Source organism: Poeciliopsis prolifica, unplaced genomic scaffold (assembly GCF_027474105.1).
Source record: "Poeciliopsis prolifica strain line A6 unplaced genomic scaffold, Auburn_PproV2 SCAFFOLD014, whole genome shotgun sequence".
Lineage (NCBI taxonomy): Eukaryota > Metazoa > Chordata > Actinopteri > Cyprinodontiformes > Poeciliidae > Poeciliopsis > Poeciliopsis prolifica.
This window is the reverse complement of record NW_026562389.1, coordinates 11,252,501-11,270,535: the sequence shown is the minus strand read 5'-3', so window position 1 is coordinate 11,270,535 and position 18,035 is coordinate 11,252,501. Positions and strand designations below refer to the sequence as shown.

The 18,035-nt window shown below is 37.2% G+C and overlaps 2 protein-coding genes across 2 annotated transcripts; both read right to left on the bottom strand.

Annotated features, from left to right (window-relative positions):
- Nucleotides 1–988: 988 nt before the first annotated feature.
- Nucleotides 989–5,175, bottom strand: LOC129365996 (natterin-3-like). Its single transcript, XM_055039582.1, has 4 exons — nucleotides 5,093–5,175; nucleotides 4,891–4,924; nucleotides 4,151–4,229; nucleotides 989–3,019 (listed from the first exon to the last, which is right to left on the bottom strand). Exons 2-4 carry the CDS (start codon nucleotides 4,891–4,893, stop codon nucleotides 1,920–1,922), a joined length of 1,182 nt encoding a protein of 393 aa, XP_054895557.1. The 5' UTR covers nucleotides 4,894–4,924; nucleotides 5,093–5,175; the 3' UTR covers nucleotides 989–1,919.
- Nucleotides 5,176–9,951: 4,776 nt separating this feature from the next.
- Nucleotides 9,952–13,896, bottom strand: LOC129366076 (natterin-3-like). The gene is made up of 4 exons (XM_055039666.1): nucleotides 13,829–13,896; nucleotides 13,615–13,678; nucleotides 11,788–11,866; nucleotides 9,952–11,642 (listed from the first exon to the last, which is right to left on the bottom strand). The coding sequence occupies exons 2-4, from the start codon at nucleotides 13,615–13,617 to the stop codon at nucleotides 10,534–10,536; spliced, it is 1,191 nt and encodes a 396-aa protein (XP_054895641.1). The 5' UTR covers nucleotides 13,618–13,678; nucleotides 13,829–13,896; the 3' UTR covers nucleotides 9,952–10,533.
- Between the last annotated feature and the right edge of the window lie 4,139 nt (nucleotides 13,897–18,035).

Here is an 18,035-nt window from a genome sequence, read left to right as displayed (position 1 = left end):
GTTGTGAATTTATTTTCTAAATGTCAAATTGTTCAAAGGAAACTCGGCTGGTTTTTACTTCATGCTGCTTTTCGCTGCTGGAAACCAACCAATAAACCGTGCTGGTCGGCCGGTCCAGAGCCTTTTCTTGTTGGATGAGGAATGAACTCGTTGCAGCAGCTTTGACCTGGTCCGGCCCGAACAGAACCGCTCTCTCAGCTCAAACCAAGCTGGACCCGGTAAAGTGCAGGCTCATCTGAAACTCAGCGCTTTGCCCTCTGTGACCTTCTGCTGGACAAACTGCTGTAGCGCATCGACCTCCTGATTTATCCTGTTTGAACGTCACCAAGTCACCAAATCCACCAGGGGGAGCTGTTGCACCAGAGAAGCTGCTGGTTCAGACTTCAGGGCTCCTGGTTGCAGACTTTAGCGGTTCTCTACTTGGAGAACCGCTAAAGCACCAATCAGCGTTTAATTGTGTGGTTCATTTTAAGGTTTGCTCAACTGTCTGAAGGTCCACAGCATTTCAGTCAGTTTGGAGTTTGTTTCGTTTTGCTTTTTGCTGCTGTATTGAAAGCTGCCTGTGCAGTTAGTGATGATAATTTTCAGAGGAATTTATGATGTTTAAATAAAAGGATCATAGAAAGTTTGGAATTAAGATCCTGATTCATTTATCTGTAGGAAAATGCCAGAAAGATCTGGATGAACATTAAGAGCTTAAAACTGCTAATCAACAATGCAATATAATCTCTCAAAAGCTAAAGCGCTGATCTTTGTCTGCGCGCTGCTGCCCCCTGCTGGATCTTGTTGTCACTGCTTTTTCTGCTCAAATGAGGCTTGAAGGTTTGCTGCTGCATCGATGTTGCCATGGCGATGAATTTCCAAGTCTTTGAAGAAAACACAAATAAGCAACTCGGCATGAAACGAGACACCATTTTCATTTTTCCATTGCTATGAAGCTTTATTAATGCCAAAAGGAGCTTGCAAACCACAAACGATGAACTCATCTTTAACGACAGACAGTAAAATATAAACAGTGAATAATGGAATAATAATCAAACTAGAATGAATAATAAAATCACCAAAACATCCCAGGATCTTAACAATCTGAAAATCTATATTATAACTGAACAAAATATGATTATAATTGTAGATGTGAAATTTACCGTTCATTAAAGTTTTCTGGTATTTTTTTTTTATTTCATCATGGAGATATTTATTCCACTTAGCTGATAATGCACTGATTCTTTTATTACAATGTTAGTCAAATTGAAGCTTATGTTAATGAAGTGAGGAGGATCTGCCAGAAAAGGCTCTGCTGTTTCTGGAGGATTATGTGTCACATTCCTGCTCTGTCAGTTTATCTCTGCTGGATCAGAGATAAACTGGAGCTGCAGAATCTCAGAAATAGCAGCTCCTGTTTAGGAAGTATGGCTCATAAAACCCAAACTGTTAAAGTAACTGAAAGTCATTAGTTGTGAGCGGGTGGTGCGTCGCTCCAGACAGTTTGTTTGCAGCCGGAGGTTCGGCTTAAATCTGATAACTGATTGTAATCAGAATGGATTCCAGGTCTGACTGGATACATTCTTCTGTCTGATCACCAAAACTTATCTGATGCATTTTATTAAGGCTTGGTTGAGTTTTAACTGCTGACTCGTCTTTTATCTGTCACATCATAAACCCGGGGAAGACACGTTTTCAGCTTTAACTATAGTCAATTCAGTGTACAGGTTGTACTAAACCAAAACACCTGGACTAGAAAAATACTCAACTCAAAAAATACTCATCATCGCACACCAACTAATGACAAGCTGAAAGAATATGAATTAAAAAGCATAAATATGAATTAAAAAGCATAAATGAAGCTGGAGCTCTATATCAAATGGCTGGTAAAGCTGTGCTAACACACATTAGCAGCTATTCAACGCTTTTCTAATATTCTACATAATTTTAGAAAAGCGTTTGGAGTTGGACAAAGGTATGCATTTTTCCACCTCAGCCCTAATTTCTATAACTTGGACTCCGTAATAATTTCCAGAGATCATAGTTGATCTGGTCTCTCCGTCTTCATACATGTGACTCAGGTGGGCGGTGAAGGGAATGTCCATTTTGTACTGATAACCAACCATCTTCACTGTGCAGCTGTGGTTTGGTGGTATGGTAAGCTCTAATCTGAAAGAGTGGGAGATTTCTTCTGTCCAGGTATGTCCACCTGAGAATGTAAAAGAGATCTCTCCACCGACTTCAACACGCCCTTCCACAATGGAGGGAATTCCTGATTCGATGGTAGTTTTTGTAGAAACTTTGATAGAAGAGCTGATGTCCCACCGTCTCTGATCTTTAGTTGTCTTAGTCAGAGAAACGGTTTTGGTCAAAGGATTGTGGTCTCTGTTGATAATAGTAGAGCTTTGGAGGGTTTTTGGAGGATTTTTCAAAATTTTAGCTCTATCTGTGTGATAAGTGACATCAGAGATGAGATCTTTGTCAGGCGTCATTCGGGTCAGAACCTCATAGCTCTTCTGGTACCAATACTCACTACCCTTCCAGGGGAGATAAAAGCATTTATCTTTCACAACAACCTTCCCCAACCCGTACTTGTTCTTCCCTACATACATTTCCTCACTGGAGCAGGTTCTGACTGCATTCTGAGGAACAGAACCATAAGAACCTTCCTTCCACTCCAGGATCTCAAAATTATCTTCATTCACAAGGACTTTAAAGCCGGAGGAACGATGCTCTTCCTTTTTATTTGGGTAGTGGCAGAAGGAACCCATGCTGGGGTTGTAAAAACCAGAATGACATCCGACTTTGCAGATGAAGTCGATGCGATCAGTGTAGCTGTTGTAAATGGAAACGGCTCCATTAGGAAGGGAACCATTCCATGTTGCCCATCGCAGTTTGCCTGTATTACCGACCTCTGGGAGCGTCGAGTTAACTGGGATTTTCTGTCTGAACGGAGCTGGAGGCAGGACACGCCGGACTGTTGAGATGGACATGATTTTAGCAACATCATCTGCTGGGTCTGGTTTCAGGAAGGAGACTGTAAAAGAAAAAAAAAAAATTTTACGATTGGTTGTGAATATGTCCTCTGCTCCACCATGGTGTCCCACAGGGTTGTGTTCTGGGCAGCAACGCCTTTCTGACATTAGACCACTTTAAGTAACAAGTAACGCGTTGCTATTTCAAATCCAGTAGTCAGACCACAGTTACTTTTCAAAATCAGTTTGCATTAATATTTTCTTTTCTAATTTAATTTTATTTCCTCTATGTGTCTTGGGGAGTGACCACCGTTTCTATGCGACAGTATCAGCAGCGACAGAAACACAATGGAGGGAAGAGACAGATGCACTTTTTGTTACTGGAAAACAGAAACAATTTTGAGTTTCGCTCTCAAAGTCCAACTAGTATAAGCAGCTCTGGGTTTGTTTTTTTCTAAAGTTACTTGCAGATTTAATGAGTCATGAATTTGTCTGACATCCAGTTAGTTTTAGTCTGACTCCCCCTCTCTGTCATTTCCAGGACGATCCGTCCCGCTGCGTCTTTGTTGATGTCAAGTTAATAAATTACCTATGAACGACGTCGAGCTTTGCGTTGCTCTCCAGAAAAACATTGAAACTAATATGAACAGCGAATAAATATGAAAACTGGGCTCTTTCCTCTTTATGCTGTTCCTCCTCCCTTTAGTCTCTATTTTTAGGAGACATGAGATTTCTTCAATTTTAGTTTTACATTTTCTAAAACTAAATGAGGAAAAGAGAGAGGCGGTGATTTTTGGTGATGATGTCGGCTCCTATTGAAGGTACAGAACGCTTCTGCATTAACAGGCACATAAATGAACCTTTGAAACAAACCTGAGATGTTAACTTTATCTTACTGTATTCTGTTATTTTAACTGTTACTTTTCTGTAATGTTCACTCATTGATTGTATGACTGATCATATTTGTATCATATGATTAGGTTTACATTGCTTTATCAATAGACGGTTTTTAGCCACATTTTGTTGTTGTTTAATTCTCTGTAAAATAAAGTTCAAGTTTGAATCTCAACTCTGTGATGCAAGCTTCTCTGCTTCTGCATGAGAGGTAAAATACTGACTTCAACAACATCCTTATGGAAACATTTATGTTTTAAAAGATGGATCAGAGTTTTATTCACTCTCTTCCTTCTTACCGGGTCCATCAGATTGGTGGTTCCTCTCCGTTTCCTGAGGACTGGCTGAGGAAGCAACCAGCAGCAACAGCAACGGCAACTAAAAGAGCAGAAATCAAAGTTATTATTGGTTGCAATGACGATAAAATGTTGCATTAATTAAAACAGCAGAACACAACAAACTGGCCAGATCAATTAGAGAAAAAACAAAAATACAGCAAATAGTTTTTTTCCCTCTCATGTCTTTTTGGTTGCTTTACTTTTTAAAAATCAAGTCAAATGTTTAACTTGCAGCTTGAGATGATTTTTGCAAAACAATTAAGATTTCAGTTTACTTTAATTGGTGAACAAATTCAGAATTTGTCTTATTATTTAAAAATGCTTTTCTGAAGTAAAATAATTTGATTATGTGTCTAATACAGGCACAATGCTGCAGATCAAGAAACAAGCTTAAATAAAAAATAATCCAGGGAAAGAAGGGATTTTATTAGGGGTCAAATCTGTTTAATTTAACTGATTTAAATTTAAATCTGGGCTGCTGCATCATTTATGAAACTAATGTTATTCCATATTTCTCAAATGTCTCAGTACTTTTATCTTTTTCGATTGCTTAACTTGTATGAAACGCAATATTTCAAATTATTGTCTGGATTATTCCAGTTTTTCAATCAATAGACTTGAATACTTATCAAAATGTTTAGTAGAGATTTTAAGTTATTGTTTTTGGTTGAAAGTACACTCAGCTGTTAGTTTTACTTTACCATTTCTGTCCGGGTTGGTTTGCAACAGCAGAAACTAGATAACAGAGACAAGTCAGTTTTAGTTACAATCCAAAAATAATAACCAGGCAGTTATTGACCAAACCGAGCCGGATATTTGTTTAATACCAGATCTAGTTCAAAATCATAATGATGGTCTAATGTATTATTTGAGAGAACGCAGTCAAGAATGTGAACATTTTACCTGATTTACTGAAGCGTGATTGGCTGACGAGTTCTCAGGTGAAATAAAGCTGCAGGTTTGTTTTAGAGGCAGAAATGGTTTCATCTCAGCTTCTTTTATATCTGATTATCTGAAGGAGGATTTTTCTAACGAGCCAATCAGAGCTTAATTCAACTCACACAACACCAAATAAAGACACGACTTCTGCAGACACACAGGATTGGTTACTAGTCATTACCAGCCTCGCATTATTCTATTGTGTTATTACTGAATGTTTTAATTTTGCATTAACACAGCATATCAAATGACCTAAAACTGAAACCTAACACCTTTATTTTCTCACTTCCTCAAACTGAATCAGACAAACCGTTTCCAGTTTTAAGCAGGGTAGGGCTCAGGGCATGTGACAAACAGGGGCCCTCCACAATTATTTTATCTATATTTTGTTCATAGAAATAGAACAAGGGCTTTGTCAATTACAAAATTAATTATATTATGTTTCTTAAAGTTGTTTTTAGCTGTAAAAATGAAATGTTACCCCTCCCAGACCAAAAAGCAGACATTTTCCCCCTGGATCTGTATGACAAGCTGCAGCATGTAACTTTTATGAAAAATATTTTTTTACATATTTGTTAAAACTCTCATTATGTTGTGACACTGTGGCATGAGGGATAATCTGAGAAAAATGTATTTCTTCTGCCTTCTCCCAATGCTATCTTGAAACAACCAATCAGAGACGGGAATTCATAAGTTTAAATATATTTTCATAAGATTTGCCTTGAAGCTGTGTGACTTTGGTCAAACGTTGTGTTTTCCTCTCTAAGCATCCGAAGCTTGCTGCTGGTTTGTCGGTTCACACAAACTGTTTCAGCTTGGCAGAGCAAATGTTCTTGACTTCATCTGTACCATTAAGCTGTGATATTCGTAGAATTGCAAACTTCCCTTTTCTTCTGAAAACACAATAAGTTTCTTGGTATTACTGTTTTTTGTAACAGCTCATATAAAATCACAAACTGCCTGAACATCATCATAAAAAAACATGAGATGTGAAAACTGTAGACATACATCATGGTTTTAAGTTCTAAAGCGTATCTGGAAATAGCAATCTATTAATATTTTGTGTAACAAAACAGAATCAAAAAGCAGGGTGTTGTATGAAATATCCGTTCTCTCATTCAAACTATGGCTTTCTAAGTTTTTGATTCTTAAAACTAAATTTAACTTAGAAAGAATGCAATGTTTATCAAACATGACCTACCATATAAGTGGCATCCGCCTAAATGAGAAAATATTAACAGTCTTTATATAATAATATGAGTTTTGCAAAACATAATTTAAATTATTGTGTTTAAAGGCCATTCTGTCAAATGCAGCTCAGCTGGTTAAGTGTTTTAAGGTAACTTTATTTAAAACTATATTTTGCAAGTGTTTTTGTATATCTGGTTTTGTGATTCCCTCCTTTAACCCTCCTCTGGTCATCTGGACCCAACAAGTTTTTTTCTCTGGATTAGTCGCACTGACCCCATGTGCAATTTCACAATGTTTTTGTGTTGTTTTGAGAATTGACCGTCTGATGGAACAATCTGTCTGACTGAGGGAGGGTTGGAAACAGAAATGCTAACTTCTTAAAATTAAAAGAGAAATGATCATGCCTCGTTTGGAGAGTTTATTGCCAGTTATGGAGTTTATTTGAGCTCATTCTGGATTTATTTTATTTACTCATTTTAATACATTAAGATGCAACAAAAACCTAAATAAAAAAGGGTTAGGAATAAGTCACTGTTTTATCTTTTATTAGAAATATATATATATATATTTTAGTATCTTATTTTATCTTTGGTGAGTTTCATAAAAAAGAAAATCAATAACAAGATGCTTATATTATTTGTTGTAAATGATTTCAAAGGTTTCTTTATCTAGATTGGATTCATTGTTTGAGGGCGGGGCTGCACAGTGGTGCAGTGGGTAGTGCTGTTGCCCTGCAGCAAGAAGGTCCTGGGTTCAATTCCCGGCCCGGGGTCTTTCTGCACAGAGTTTGCATGTTCCACAGTCCAAAAACATGAGTGTCAGGTGAATTGGTCTTTCCAAATTCTCCCTCGGTGTGTGTGTGTGTGTGTGTGTGTGTGTGTGTGTGTGGTTGTTTGTCCTGTTTGTTTCTATGTTGCCCTGTGACAGACGGCGACCTGTCCAGGGTGACCCCGCCTCTCGCCCAGAACTCAGCTGGAGAGGCAGCAGTAAATCCTGACCCCATTAGGGATAAAGGTGAACAGATAATGGATGGATGAATGTTTGAAGGATTGATAAATTACTGCAGGTGTTTAATGCACTTGAATGCTTCAAGGTAGTTTGTGCACAAAATTGGTGCCAAACATTTGTGCAGCAAACATTTCTGTTTGTGCCGCTATAATTTTAAAGTTATTCAGAAATGTTTCCAGAGGTCATGAAAGGTCAACCAGCAATCCATCAAATTGTAGACAAAAGTGGTGTCAGTCAACTCGACTATGTTTCTGCTAGTTTGTGCAGCAACGTTTTTTTGTTTATGCTGCTTTGGCTTAGAAAATATTAATGGACGTTTATAGGTCAAAGGTCAACCAGGCCCCCCCCACTTTAACTAAAATGACATTTAAAGCTTTAAACATCCATGTGTGACGTTTGCAGACACACCTGATTGGTTGTTGGTTGTTTCCAGTTCACTCAGTTATTCTGCTAAATATATTTGCATTGTAACCGAATGTTTGTGTATCATATGACTTAAAGTAAAGTTAAAGCAGATTATGCCTTCGTTTCCTCACTGACATTTATTTGATTCAGTTAGAATCATCCAGAATAACATAATAAATGTTTACATAGATGCCGGTTGGTTTTTTGTATTTTGTGTCTGTTTTGGTTTACATTTGAAGGCCATATTGTCAGATTCAGTCAATGTGATATTCTTATGAAAAGAGGGAAATGTGGAGAACAATTGTATCATAAGGATTGCTTTATGACTTTAGTAAACTGCTTATATAAGTTCACCAACCGGACCAAGTTACATTTCCATGTTGTTTTCTGCAGCTGCTGTTGGGTTTCTCATGTTTGGTCACTAGAGGGCGCTGTTGGTAGCAGGTTGGTGTTGAACCCGGAAGAACAAACAACTAGACATTTTTTGATTACAGATTTAATAATTATTTTATTTTAGATATTGAAATGTATTTTGAAGGACAAGTTTGATTACAGAGAACTTTCACCATTGTTCCTTTATTTGTTGTTTTGTTAATTTATTTTGGATATTTAAAAGATCTTCAATTTCCATTAGGATTAAAAGTTCATTGATTAGAATATGTTCTTGCATTATTATGCTGTTCTATTATATTACTGGAAAATGGACTCAATATAACAATATTTTTATTTATTGCAATAACTTCAGGGACAATTCATCGTCCAGCAAAATGTGTTGTTGTGTCAGACCCGTATCTGAAAATGTAACATTATGAATTGAAAATGTTTTACAGTTCTGCCCTCAAAAATGACAATTTGTTTCACTAAAATATTTTAGTGTACATTAGCAGTAAAACAGCAAATAAAAAACAAAACGATTCACAAGTTTTAGTGGTCTGGTGCTGGTTAAGTTAAATGTTTTTTATTTTTAAAACTTCAAGCTGAACTGGATCCAAGAATCAATAACCCAGATCAGGTTCTACAGTTCTGTCTCGTTTCCTGAGACATAGTTACCATGTTCAGGTGACAGAATGTGTTGAATTCATAAATGAATGCATGAAGCTGAAGGAATGTGAGTCTGGCTTCTGTTTTATAAAGACTGAACTTCTGACATAACAAACATGCTGCTGCCCTCTGCTGGGAAACTGGGAAATTATCAGATGATTTAAAAAAAAAATTATCTTAAAGTTATTAAAATGGTCAGACAGAAAGGGGTTGTGAGAAAACTTCTCAATATGCAGCAGAAAACATTTTGGGAAAAGGAAACTGAGTATCAAGAATAAATAATTACAGGCCCCAATAAAATAAACAAGATAAAAAAGACTTGGCTGAGTGCAAAGGAATAAACCAGCAAGAAACAAAGGAAATCAGAGGCTGAAGTCCTGAGGAGGAAACTGACCCAGAAACCAGGTGAGTCTGATCAGATAAAGCAAGGAAAGTCATGTGCAAGGAATTATGGGAAGTTGGACATAAACACTGAAAGACCAGAAATAAAGATCTACAAACTAAAAGGCCTAAAACCAGCATGAAGTCTACAGTAAAATACACAGAAAACTGGAACAGAATGAAAATAGTAAGAATCTAAACACAAAGCAACATAAACCACAACAACAATAATGCATTTAATGCAACTTTAACAACCAACTAAAGTCTTTCAGTAATTCAGCAGCTGGTACCGTAAACACCTTCCCAGAATAAATAGTTTTCTGTTTAAAGAAAAACTGCTGCAAACTTTTATTTTCACCAGGTTAATAATTGTTGTAAAAAAACTAACCTGCAGCTCACCCACAGTGCTGCTGGCTGAGGCCTGACCAACACCAGAACATGGATTACATCACAGCAGCTGTTAAATGGCTGCAGTGGTTCCTGATTGTAACGGGTCTGTCCCTCCAGAACGAAGTCTGGGGAGGAAGACTCCTCAACCAACTGAAATCTGTCAGCCGCAAGCGCTGATCTGATCAAACCTCTGGAAAATAATACTGAGATAAACTCAACAGTTAAACTGATCAGGAGGTTTTAAAATCCATGTTTTTATTTAATAAAAGTCAAAGAATGGCTATTGTACTGAAAGAAAAGGCTAATTTTGAAACTGTGTAATTTTATACAATTGAATCATTAATTCATGTAGGCTTGAAACAAAACAACAATTTTATTTTCATTGCTTATAAACTTTATTAGTGGCAAAAAATTACATAGAATGGATCATAATGAATCATCTGGATCTGAATGAACTTTAAATTTAATGATTGTTAAAATATTTCATGTTCTTCATAAAAATCACTTACAGTACGTCATACAAACATATATCAAATCTGATTTAATAAGTCTGGAGTTGTTTTGATAATTTAGGCAGAAAAGTTGACAAATTGTACTAACAGGCTAACAAACTAACTCAGCAGTTAGTTAGTTAGTTTGCACCAGTGGTGAAAACGCCTCCAGTTCCTGCTGCTAGAAAGGCTTCCAGGGTGTTTTGGTTGCAGCTTTTCTCCCCGTTTGTCTCTGTACTGGTGATGTTTACAGGACTTTTAATATGATTGAGGAGAGAAAAAAGTTCAGAGCCCAACAGGTAAATTATCACTGTTGAAAAGTATTTTGGTGATGACAACTTATCAAACCAAAAGGTCTGAAATGTAACAGAGATATTCTGGAAGACAGTTACACTCCTACTGATTACATTTATAGAGTCTGAATTAAAAAGCATAAATGAAGCTGAAGCTCTAAATCAAATGCCTGGCAAAGAAGCACTAGCTGTACGTTATAGTTTTTCAGTTTCCTTCCTGTATTTTGTCTGAAGAGGCTGAAGAACAGGACAAAGGTTTGCATTTTTCCACCTCAACCCTAATTTCTCCAACTTGGACTCCGTGATACGTTCCAGAGATCATAGTGGATTTGATCTCTCTGTCTTCATAGGTTCGCTTGATGCGGGCGGTGAAGGGAACGTCCATTCTGTACTGATAACCAACCATCTTCACTGTGCAGCTGTGGTTTGGTGGTACGGTAAGCTCTATAGAGACAGAGTGGGAGACCTGTTCTGACCAGGTATGTCCACCTGAGAACGTGTGAGTCGTCTCTGCACTGATTTCAATATTTCCACCCACAATGCCAGGAATTCCTGCAGTGATGGACGTTTTCACACCGACGGTGATGGAGGAGCTGATGTCCCACCGTCTCTCATCTGTGGTTGTCTTAGTCAGAGAAACGGTTTTGGTCACAGGACTGAGGGCACGGTTGGTAGTAGTAGAGCTTTGGAGGGTTTTTGGAGGATATTTCAAAATTTTAGCTTGATCTATGTGATAAGTGACATCAGAGATGAGATCTTTGTCAGGCTTCATCTGGGTCAGAACCTCATACTTCTTGTACCGATATTCCTTCCCCTCCCAGGGGAGAAAAAAGGCTGTATTTTTCACATCAACCTTCCCCAACCCGTACTCGTTCTTCCCTACATACATTTCCTCACTGGAGCAGGTTCTGACTGCATCCTGAGGAACAGAACCATAAGAACCTTCCTTCCACTCCAGGATCTCAAAATTGTCTTCATTCACAAGGACTTGAAAGCCGGAGGAACGATGCTCTTCCTTTTTATTTGGGTAGTGGCAGTAGGAACCCATGCTGGGGTTGTGAAAACCAGAATGACATCCGACTTTGCAGATGAAGTCGATGCGATCAGTGTAGCTGTTGTAAATGGAAACGGCTCCATTAGGAAGGGAACCCTCCCATTTTGCCCATCGCAGTTTGCCTGTATTACCGACCTCTGGGAGCGTCGAGTTAACTGGGATTTCCTGACTGAACGGAGCTGGAGGCAGAACACGCCGGATTATTGAGATGGACATGATTTTAGGAACATCACCCGACGAATCTGCGTTGCTGGAAGGAACTGTAAAAGAAGAAGAGTATTTTTATTCCAGAGTATCTCTGCTTCTGTGCTAGTGGTAACATATTTACTCCAACAACAGCTCTACAGAAACATCTTTTTAAAAAAGAAAAAAGAGATCAAATTGTTAAAGGATCTTTCCCCTCACAGTTTTCATCTGGCGGTTGGTTCCTCTCCAGGTCCAGAGGTCTGGCTGAAGGGAGAATCAGCAGCAACAACAACGGCAACTAAAAGGAACAGAAATCCAAAAAGTATTAAAGTCTATTCTGTCAGTGGAAGGACATTAGAACCGGGTGATCTGCTCCGTCTTCCTGGTTTTAGTCAGGATGTCAGCAGCAGCGTTCTGGAGAACTGGTCTCTGAACAGAAAGAGCCCAGGATTGAACCTTGAGGTTCCCCTGATGTGACCTCTGTCCACTTCAATGAGAAGTCAATGTTAATGGATGCACAAATAATTTTCTACGTGCCATTTTTTTCTTGTCACCTGACAAGGGTGAACAGAAAATGGATGGATGGATAAAAAACAAATAATTTGGTGTAAATAGTAATTACATTCTTGAATCATGAATTAAGTGTGATTAGACACAATTTTTAGGAAACGAGTTGACTTTCCCTGGTTAAACTGGGCTGCAGGCTTTACTGCTACAACCTGCTGAATAAAGAAAGCATCTAAATGATGTAGGATTAGAAAATGTTGTTTAATTCAGAAACTCAGCTTTCATCTGGAGCTAAATAGTAACTCTGCAAACACATTTTGTATTTGATTCCACAATGTCTCACTATTTCTCCCTGTGGAGAGATTGCAGACCAAACAGTGAAGGACAGCCAGGCTCGTCATTTGGGGTTAGCAGTCTGGGTTTGGGTGATCGATCGCCTCGGGGCCGATCGGGCAGATTTCATCTCATGGGAATCAAAAACCTCTAAAACGTTGCAACATTTAAAGAGTCGACCACTTTGTTGCTTTTTGCTGTTGCACTGAGTCTGGTGAAAATGGTCGATCTTGTAACTTGAGTTTTGCAAGAAAAATACTGCAGAGGTCTGTGAACTCTTTTTAAACATGACCAGTCTTCAGTGTGAAAAACACAAGACACTTGTTGAAACAACTGATGCAAAAATGCTGCAGAACTTGAGAACCAACTGTTACGTTAAACTAATGTCAACATGACCCGTCTGGCATGCTTCCCATTTTGGCTTTTAGCTCAACTTCTCCATGAGAAACTCTTCTGCAGTTCATTCAAACAGTTTAACTAAATCTCTATAACGGTCAGCATGTAACTAAAGCACCTCTTGTCTTTAAATGTCCTTTCAGCCAGTTGGATGTTTAACCCTCCTGTGGCCTCAGAGTCAGTTTGAAGTGTTTCTCTGTGTGCGGTGCAGCAGCGTCACTCTGACCCCAGGCGGCTTTTACAGGATTATTTTACTGTGTTGTCTGACAGGACAAACTCCCTGCTGTGTGGCTGCCTTATGTGCTGCAGACTGAGGGAGAGTTTAAAATGCACCAAGCCTGGATTAGGAGCTTATTCCAGTTATGGATTTCATTAATTTGTTTTATTGTTAAGCTGATTTTGGGTTTATTTGATTTTACTCAATTTAATTGGATAATATTCAAAGAATGAATATGCGCTTTGAATAAATCAAGTATTTTATTATTTATTAGAATAATATGTTTTTTTATTTTACATAATTATGTATCTTTCTTTCTTTTTCTTAGATTCAATAATAAGAAGCTGTTACATTATTTGTTGTAAATAATATTGAAGGTATCTTTTTCTTGTTTGGATTTCTTTGTTTGAAGGATTGATAAATAATTTTTCAAATCATTATCTAGATTATTCCATTTACGGTCTATTACAGTTAATGTGCTTTAATTCTTCAAGGTAGTGCTTTCAAAACATTTTTTGCCTAATTTAAAATTAATGACTAATTGTTTTGACTTTCTGGTTAAAGATAAGCCCTGGTAGTTAGTTTCATTTTACCATGTCTGCCTGTTGATTTCTTCTTCACAGCAGTCAGAGGACAGCAGTCAGAGGACAGTAGCAGCTGTACATTAAGAGACAAATCATTTTAGTTACTACCGTTCAAAAATGCCCAATTAACCAACCAGTTATATTACAAAACGAGCTGGATATTTGTTTTTTCCCCTCATTAAATCATAATGTTGAATTACTTGAGAGAATGTGAACATTTTACCTGATTTACTGAAGAGTCTTTGATCAGCTGACGAGTTCTCAGGTGAAATAAAGCTGCAGGTTTGTTTTAGAGGCAGAAATGGTTTCATCTCAGCCTGACTGCTTCTTTAATATCTGATTATCTGAAGGAGGATTTTTCTAAAGAGCCAATCAGAGCTTAATTCAACTCACACAACACCAAATAAAGACACGACTTCTGCAGACACACAGGATTGGTTACTAGTCAATACCAGCCTCCTCGGGGTCTTTGAGGAGAATATGTTGCATTGTTACTTATTTTGCATTAACCCTTCAAATGAATTAAATGAATTAAACTGAAGCAAATAATTATATGAACCCATTACATTGTTTTCTCAATGCATGACATTAAATCAGACAAAACTATTCCAATTTTAGTTCAGCTTTGAATATATATTTTATAAATATTTATATATTAGTGGCTACAAGTTTGTAGACCATTTGATCTTTGTAGAGCAAATGACACAGAAACTTGAAGTGACTTTTCCACATCCTTACCACAAAGTTGTGATGTCATCAGAACCACAAACGTCCCACTTTCTTCACCAAACGTTGTGGTCAAGTTATCATTAAACTCTTCTTTATGTGTTATTTCTGATGTTCTTGTTTTACCAAATCATATATTATCACAAACTGTATAAACATTATGAAGTTGTTGAGCAAAAAGTGTGAAAAAAAGAGATGCTAAATCAGCCATTGTTTAAAATACTGAAGTTTATCTGAAAACAACCTTTTAATATTTAAAGTTATCAAAACTGAATAATAAAGCAGTTTCTTGTAATAAATGTCCTTTATCTTACTCAAATTTTGCATTTCTAAATTTTCATAAAACTTAAACCTGTGACTAGATCTATCACATAAAATAAATGAGAAGACATTAGCGACCATTATGTTACTTCAGAACATAGCTTACATTACTGCTTTACAGACATTGAAGGATTACTTTGAAAATTGCATAAAATATGTAATAGATGAAACTTTAAAGCGTACCAATCAGCAATCTCTGACAGTGTGAGATTCTGTTACCTAAAAGAAAAAATATATATATATAGTGCAGAAATCTAATGATGCATTTTAATACCATTTGCAATTTTGGTTGCTTTGTACTTGTTCAGCTCACACATATTTCTGTGGTGTTAAAACCTCAAGATCATTGTGACTCATTGTTCTACTTTCATACTCTAATAGACTGACTGATTTATGTTTCATAGCTTGTAAATTGTTTTGAGTCAGTTAACCACTACCAGCTGTTGGATGCTGCAGCGTGAAGGCGGTTCAAAAGATTTAATCCCGTCACCAACAGCAGTAGTAGATTATCTGACTTTGATTATGTGAAACTATGTGAAATACAGACCACAAACTTTGATTGTTTGGCCTGATTTGAGCATCCAGCTGAAAGCAGTTTGTTGTAATAAACATCCTTTATCTTATTCAAACTTGGCATTTCTAAATTCCTATTTAATAAAACTTTACTGGGGAAGTAAATCCTGTGGCTAGACCTGCCACAGGAAATAAATTACAAAATATTAATATAGTGTATGTATCTACTGAACATTAAGTTACTGTTATGTTTTCCAAAGACAACCTGGCTTTTAGTTTAAGGGGATTATTTTAAAAACTGCATAAAATATGTAATTAAGCAGTAAAACGTCCCATAGGATTGGTGGCGTGTGAGGTTCTGTCTCTGGATCGGCTCCTGTTACCTGAAACAATGCGATACTCCACAGAAGTCCAATCAAGCTCATTGAAGGCAAATACTGTTTCATATTGTTGCTTTGTGCTTCTTCTGCTCACTTGCTGCAAGACTAAAAAACCTCAAGGCCGATATCTACCTTCCAGCATTATTATTTCAGTACAAACAGATCTTTCACCACTTTTATTCAGTTCATCTCCGGATGAGTCAAACTAAAGGCACACACATTATAAAGCTTGCTGATGACTCTGTAACTGTGTCTTGGTTCTGTGGGGACGGGTTTCTTTGTGAGCCCTCATTTCTGGACACTAATGTCTCTCAAACCAAAGAGACATTAATTGATTTTAGGAAGAAGTTTCCATATGACCAGGTTTTATCATGGTCAGGCTGTTGAGGTTGTACAACAATCATCAGCCACTGTTTGACCTTTGAGCTTAATGACAGGTGCAGTCTGTGCTCAGGCCCACTGGCGCTCGCATTAAGGAGTTTCAGTGCAACAGAGTTTTATGAAAATGTTTCTCTTGCTTTATCAAGTCAGTTTTAACATTTTCTTTCATTTGTCAGTTTGAGTTGCTTACCCTGAATAATAATTGAACAAATTGTAAGGATGTGTAGTAAAATGACAAAGTCTGGTCGATCTCCTCCAGCTCTGCAGAACCAGAGGAAGGAGGAAGGCTAAAGCCATCCATGTTGACCCAAATCACCGTCTTCATCACCGTCACAGGCTGCTGCCTTCTGCTAGTGGATACATGCCCATTAAATGTAACGTAAAAAGATATAAATGTTCATTTATCCCCATTAGTGTTGGTCTCATTAATAAATTGAGATGAGCCTAAACAGAGCCTGGTGGTTTCTGATTGTACCATGTTCTGCATGGATGTTTAATCTGCACATATACATCAAATCCAGTGCTAATGTTATGACCAAACATAACAAATTCAGAGAAAATGGTGACATTTCACCGACTCAGGCGCCGCCGCCTCCTGCAGGCTTAATGTCGTATCAGCAGCTTCCTTTCTGCACAGAGTAACTGGACATGCTTACATAGTTTGAAGATGACAACAAAGATACTGGAGAAAACACCAAGACAACTTATATGAGGCATTCAGGTCTGCAGGAATCATTTTAATTTTCTCCTGGGAATTTAAGTGTTTTAAAAACATAGTGAACTACAACATCTCATCAATTAAAGTACTTCATAGAAATGTAAGTAAAACTCACATTACACAGAATCATCAGACATTGTGATATATTCCAACAATTTATTTCTTGTGTTTATAATTATTAAATCTTACAGATAATTAAAACTCAATATTGTGCCAAAAACAAAGTAGAACAGTAAAAAAAAAGTAATTACATTTTTAAATACTGAGGAGTAGATTACTGACGAGATGCAGTTGAGTAAAAAGTGTTTTATTCAGTTCTTCTCACTGAAGTTGTAACACGAAACAAGCATTTTGAGCCGAAATCATGTTGCTGCCCCCTGCTGGGAAACGGGGGAAATGATCAGGTGCTTTCAACGTTTTAACGGCATTTTCTGATGAAAATCTGTTGATCTAAAATGTGCTGTGAATAATTTAATATTTTTTCAAATGGATCAGACAGAATGAGATTGTGAGAGAATCATTTCATTCTCAATATCATCATCAGCAGGTCAAAAAGAGACAGATGTAAGCGAGTACAGCTGCAGATGTATGCATATAAACATGCATATAAACATGCATGAAATTCTGATTTTTTACCAACTGTAACAAAATAAATTTTTTGCCCAATTTTGCACCTATTTGGGAAAAGTCTGCATCAACCTAAAACCCGTGCTTATAAAATGTTTCATTTTAATGCCAGGTCATGGTGAATATTTTATGCTCAGTTTAAACTCTGTTAAAGGGTCTCTGGTTGTTTTGGAGTTGGATTCTAGTTGGATTAATTATTTTGCTTTTATTTTGATTAAATTAGTTTTGTTTGTTTTGTTTTGCTTTGGTTCAGTTCTTAGTGATTCTAGTTTATTTCTCATGACTAGTTATTCTTAGTTACTCTAATTTAATTATGTTTTTTAGCCAATCAGCTAACTCCTTCCAGCATTCAGCCTCCCAGTACTTGTTCACCTTTTGTCCTTGCCGGTTCCTCCTCGCTGGTTCCTCGCCGGTTCCTCCTGTTCTCTCCCCGTTGATTCCCTGCTGCTCCTCTCCTTGGTTTTATGGTTTTGTTCTCTGGCTCACTTGGTTCTCTGAGATTTTTATCTTTTTTTTTCTTTTTAATCATCTTTCTTTCATTAAATCTTCAACTTTTCAAGCTCCATCAACAAACAACTCCAGGCCTCATCTAAACGCCTCAGGAATAAATTCTCCCTCTGGGAAAACCGAGTCAACAAAATATACAGAGGAACATTTAAAACTATTTTGACTGTCTTCTGAGAAAACAAAGTTGACTTTAAGATATAAATGTCCTTTGATAAATGTTCTCTGTTTGCTCTCTGATCTTTTTAAGCCTCTGAAAA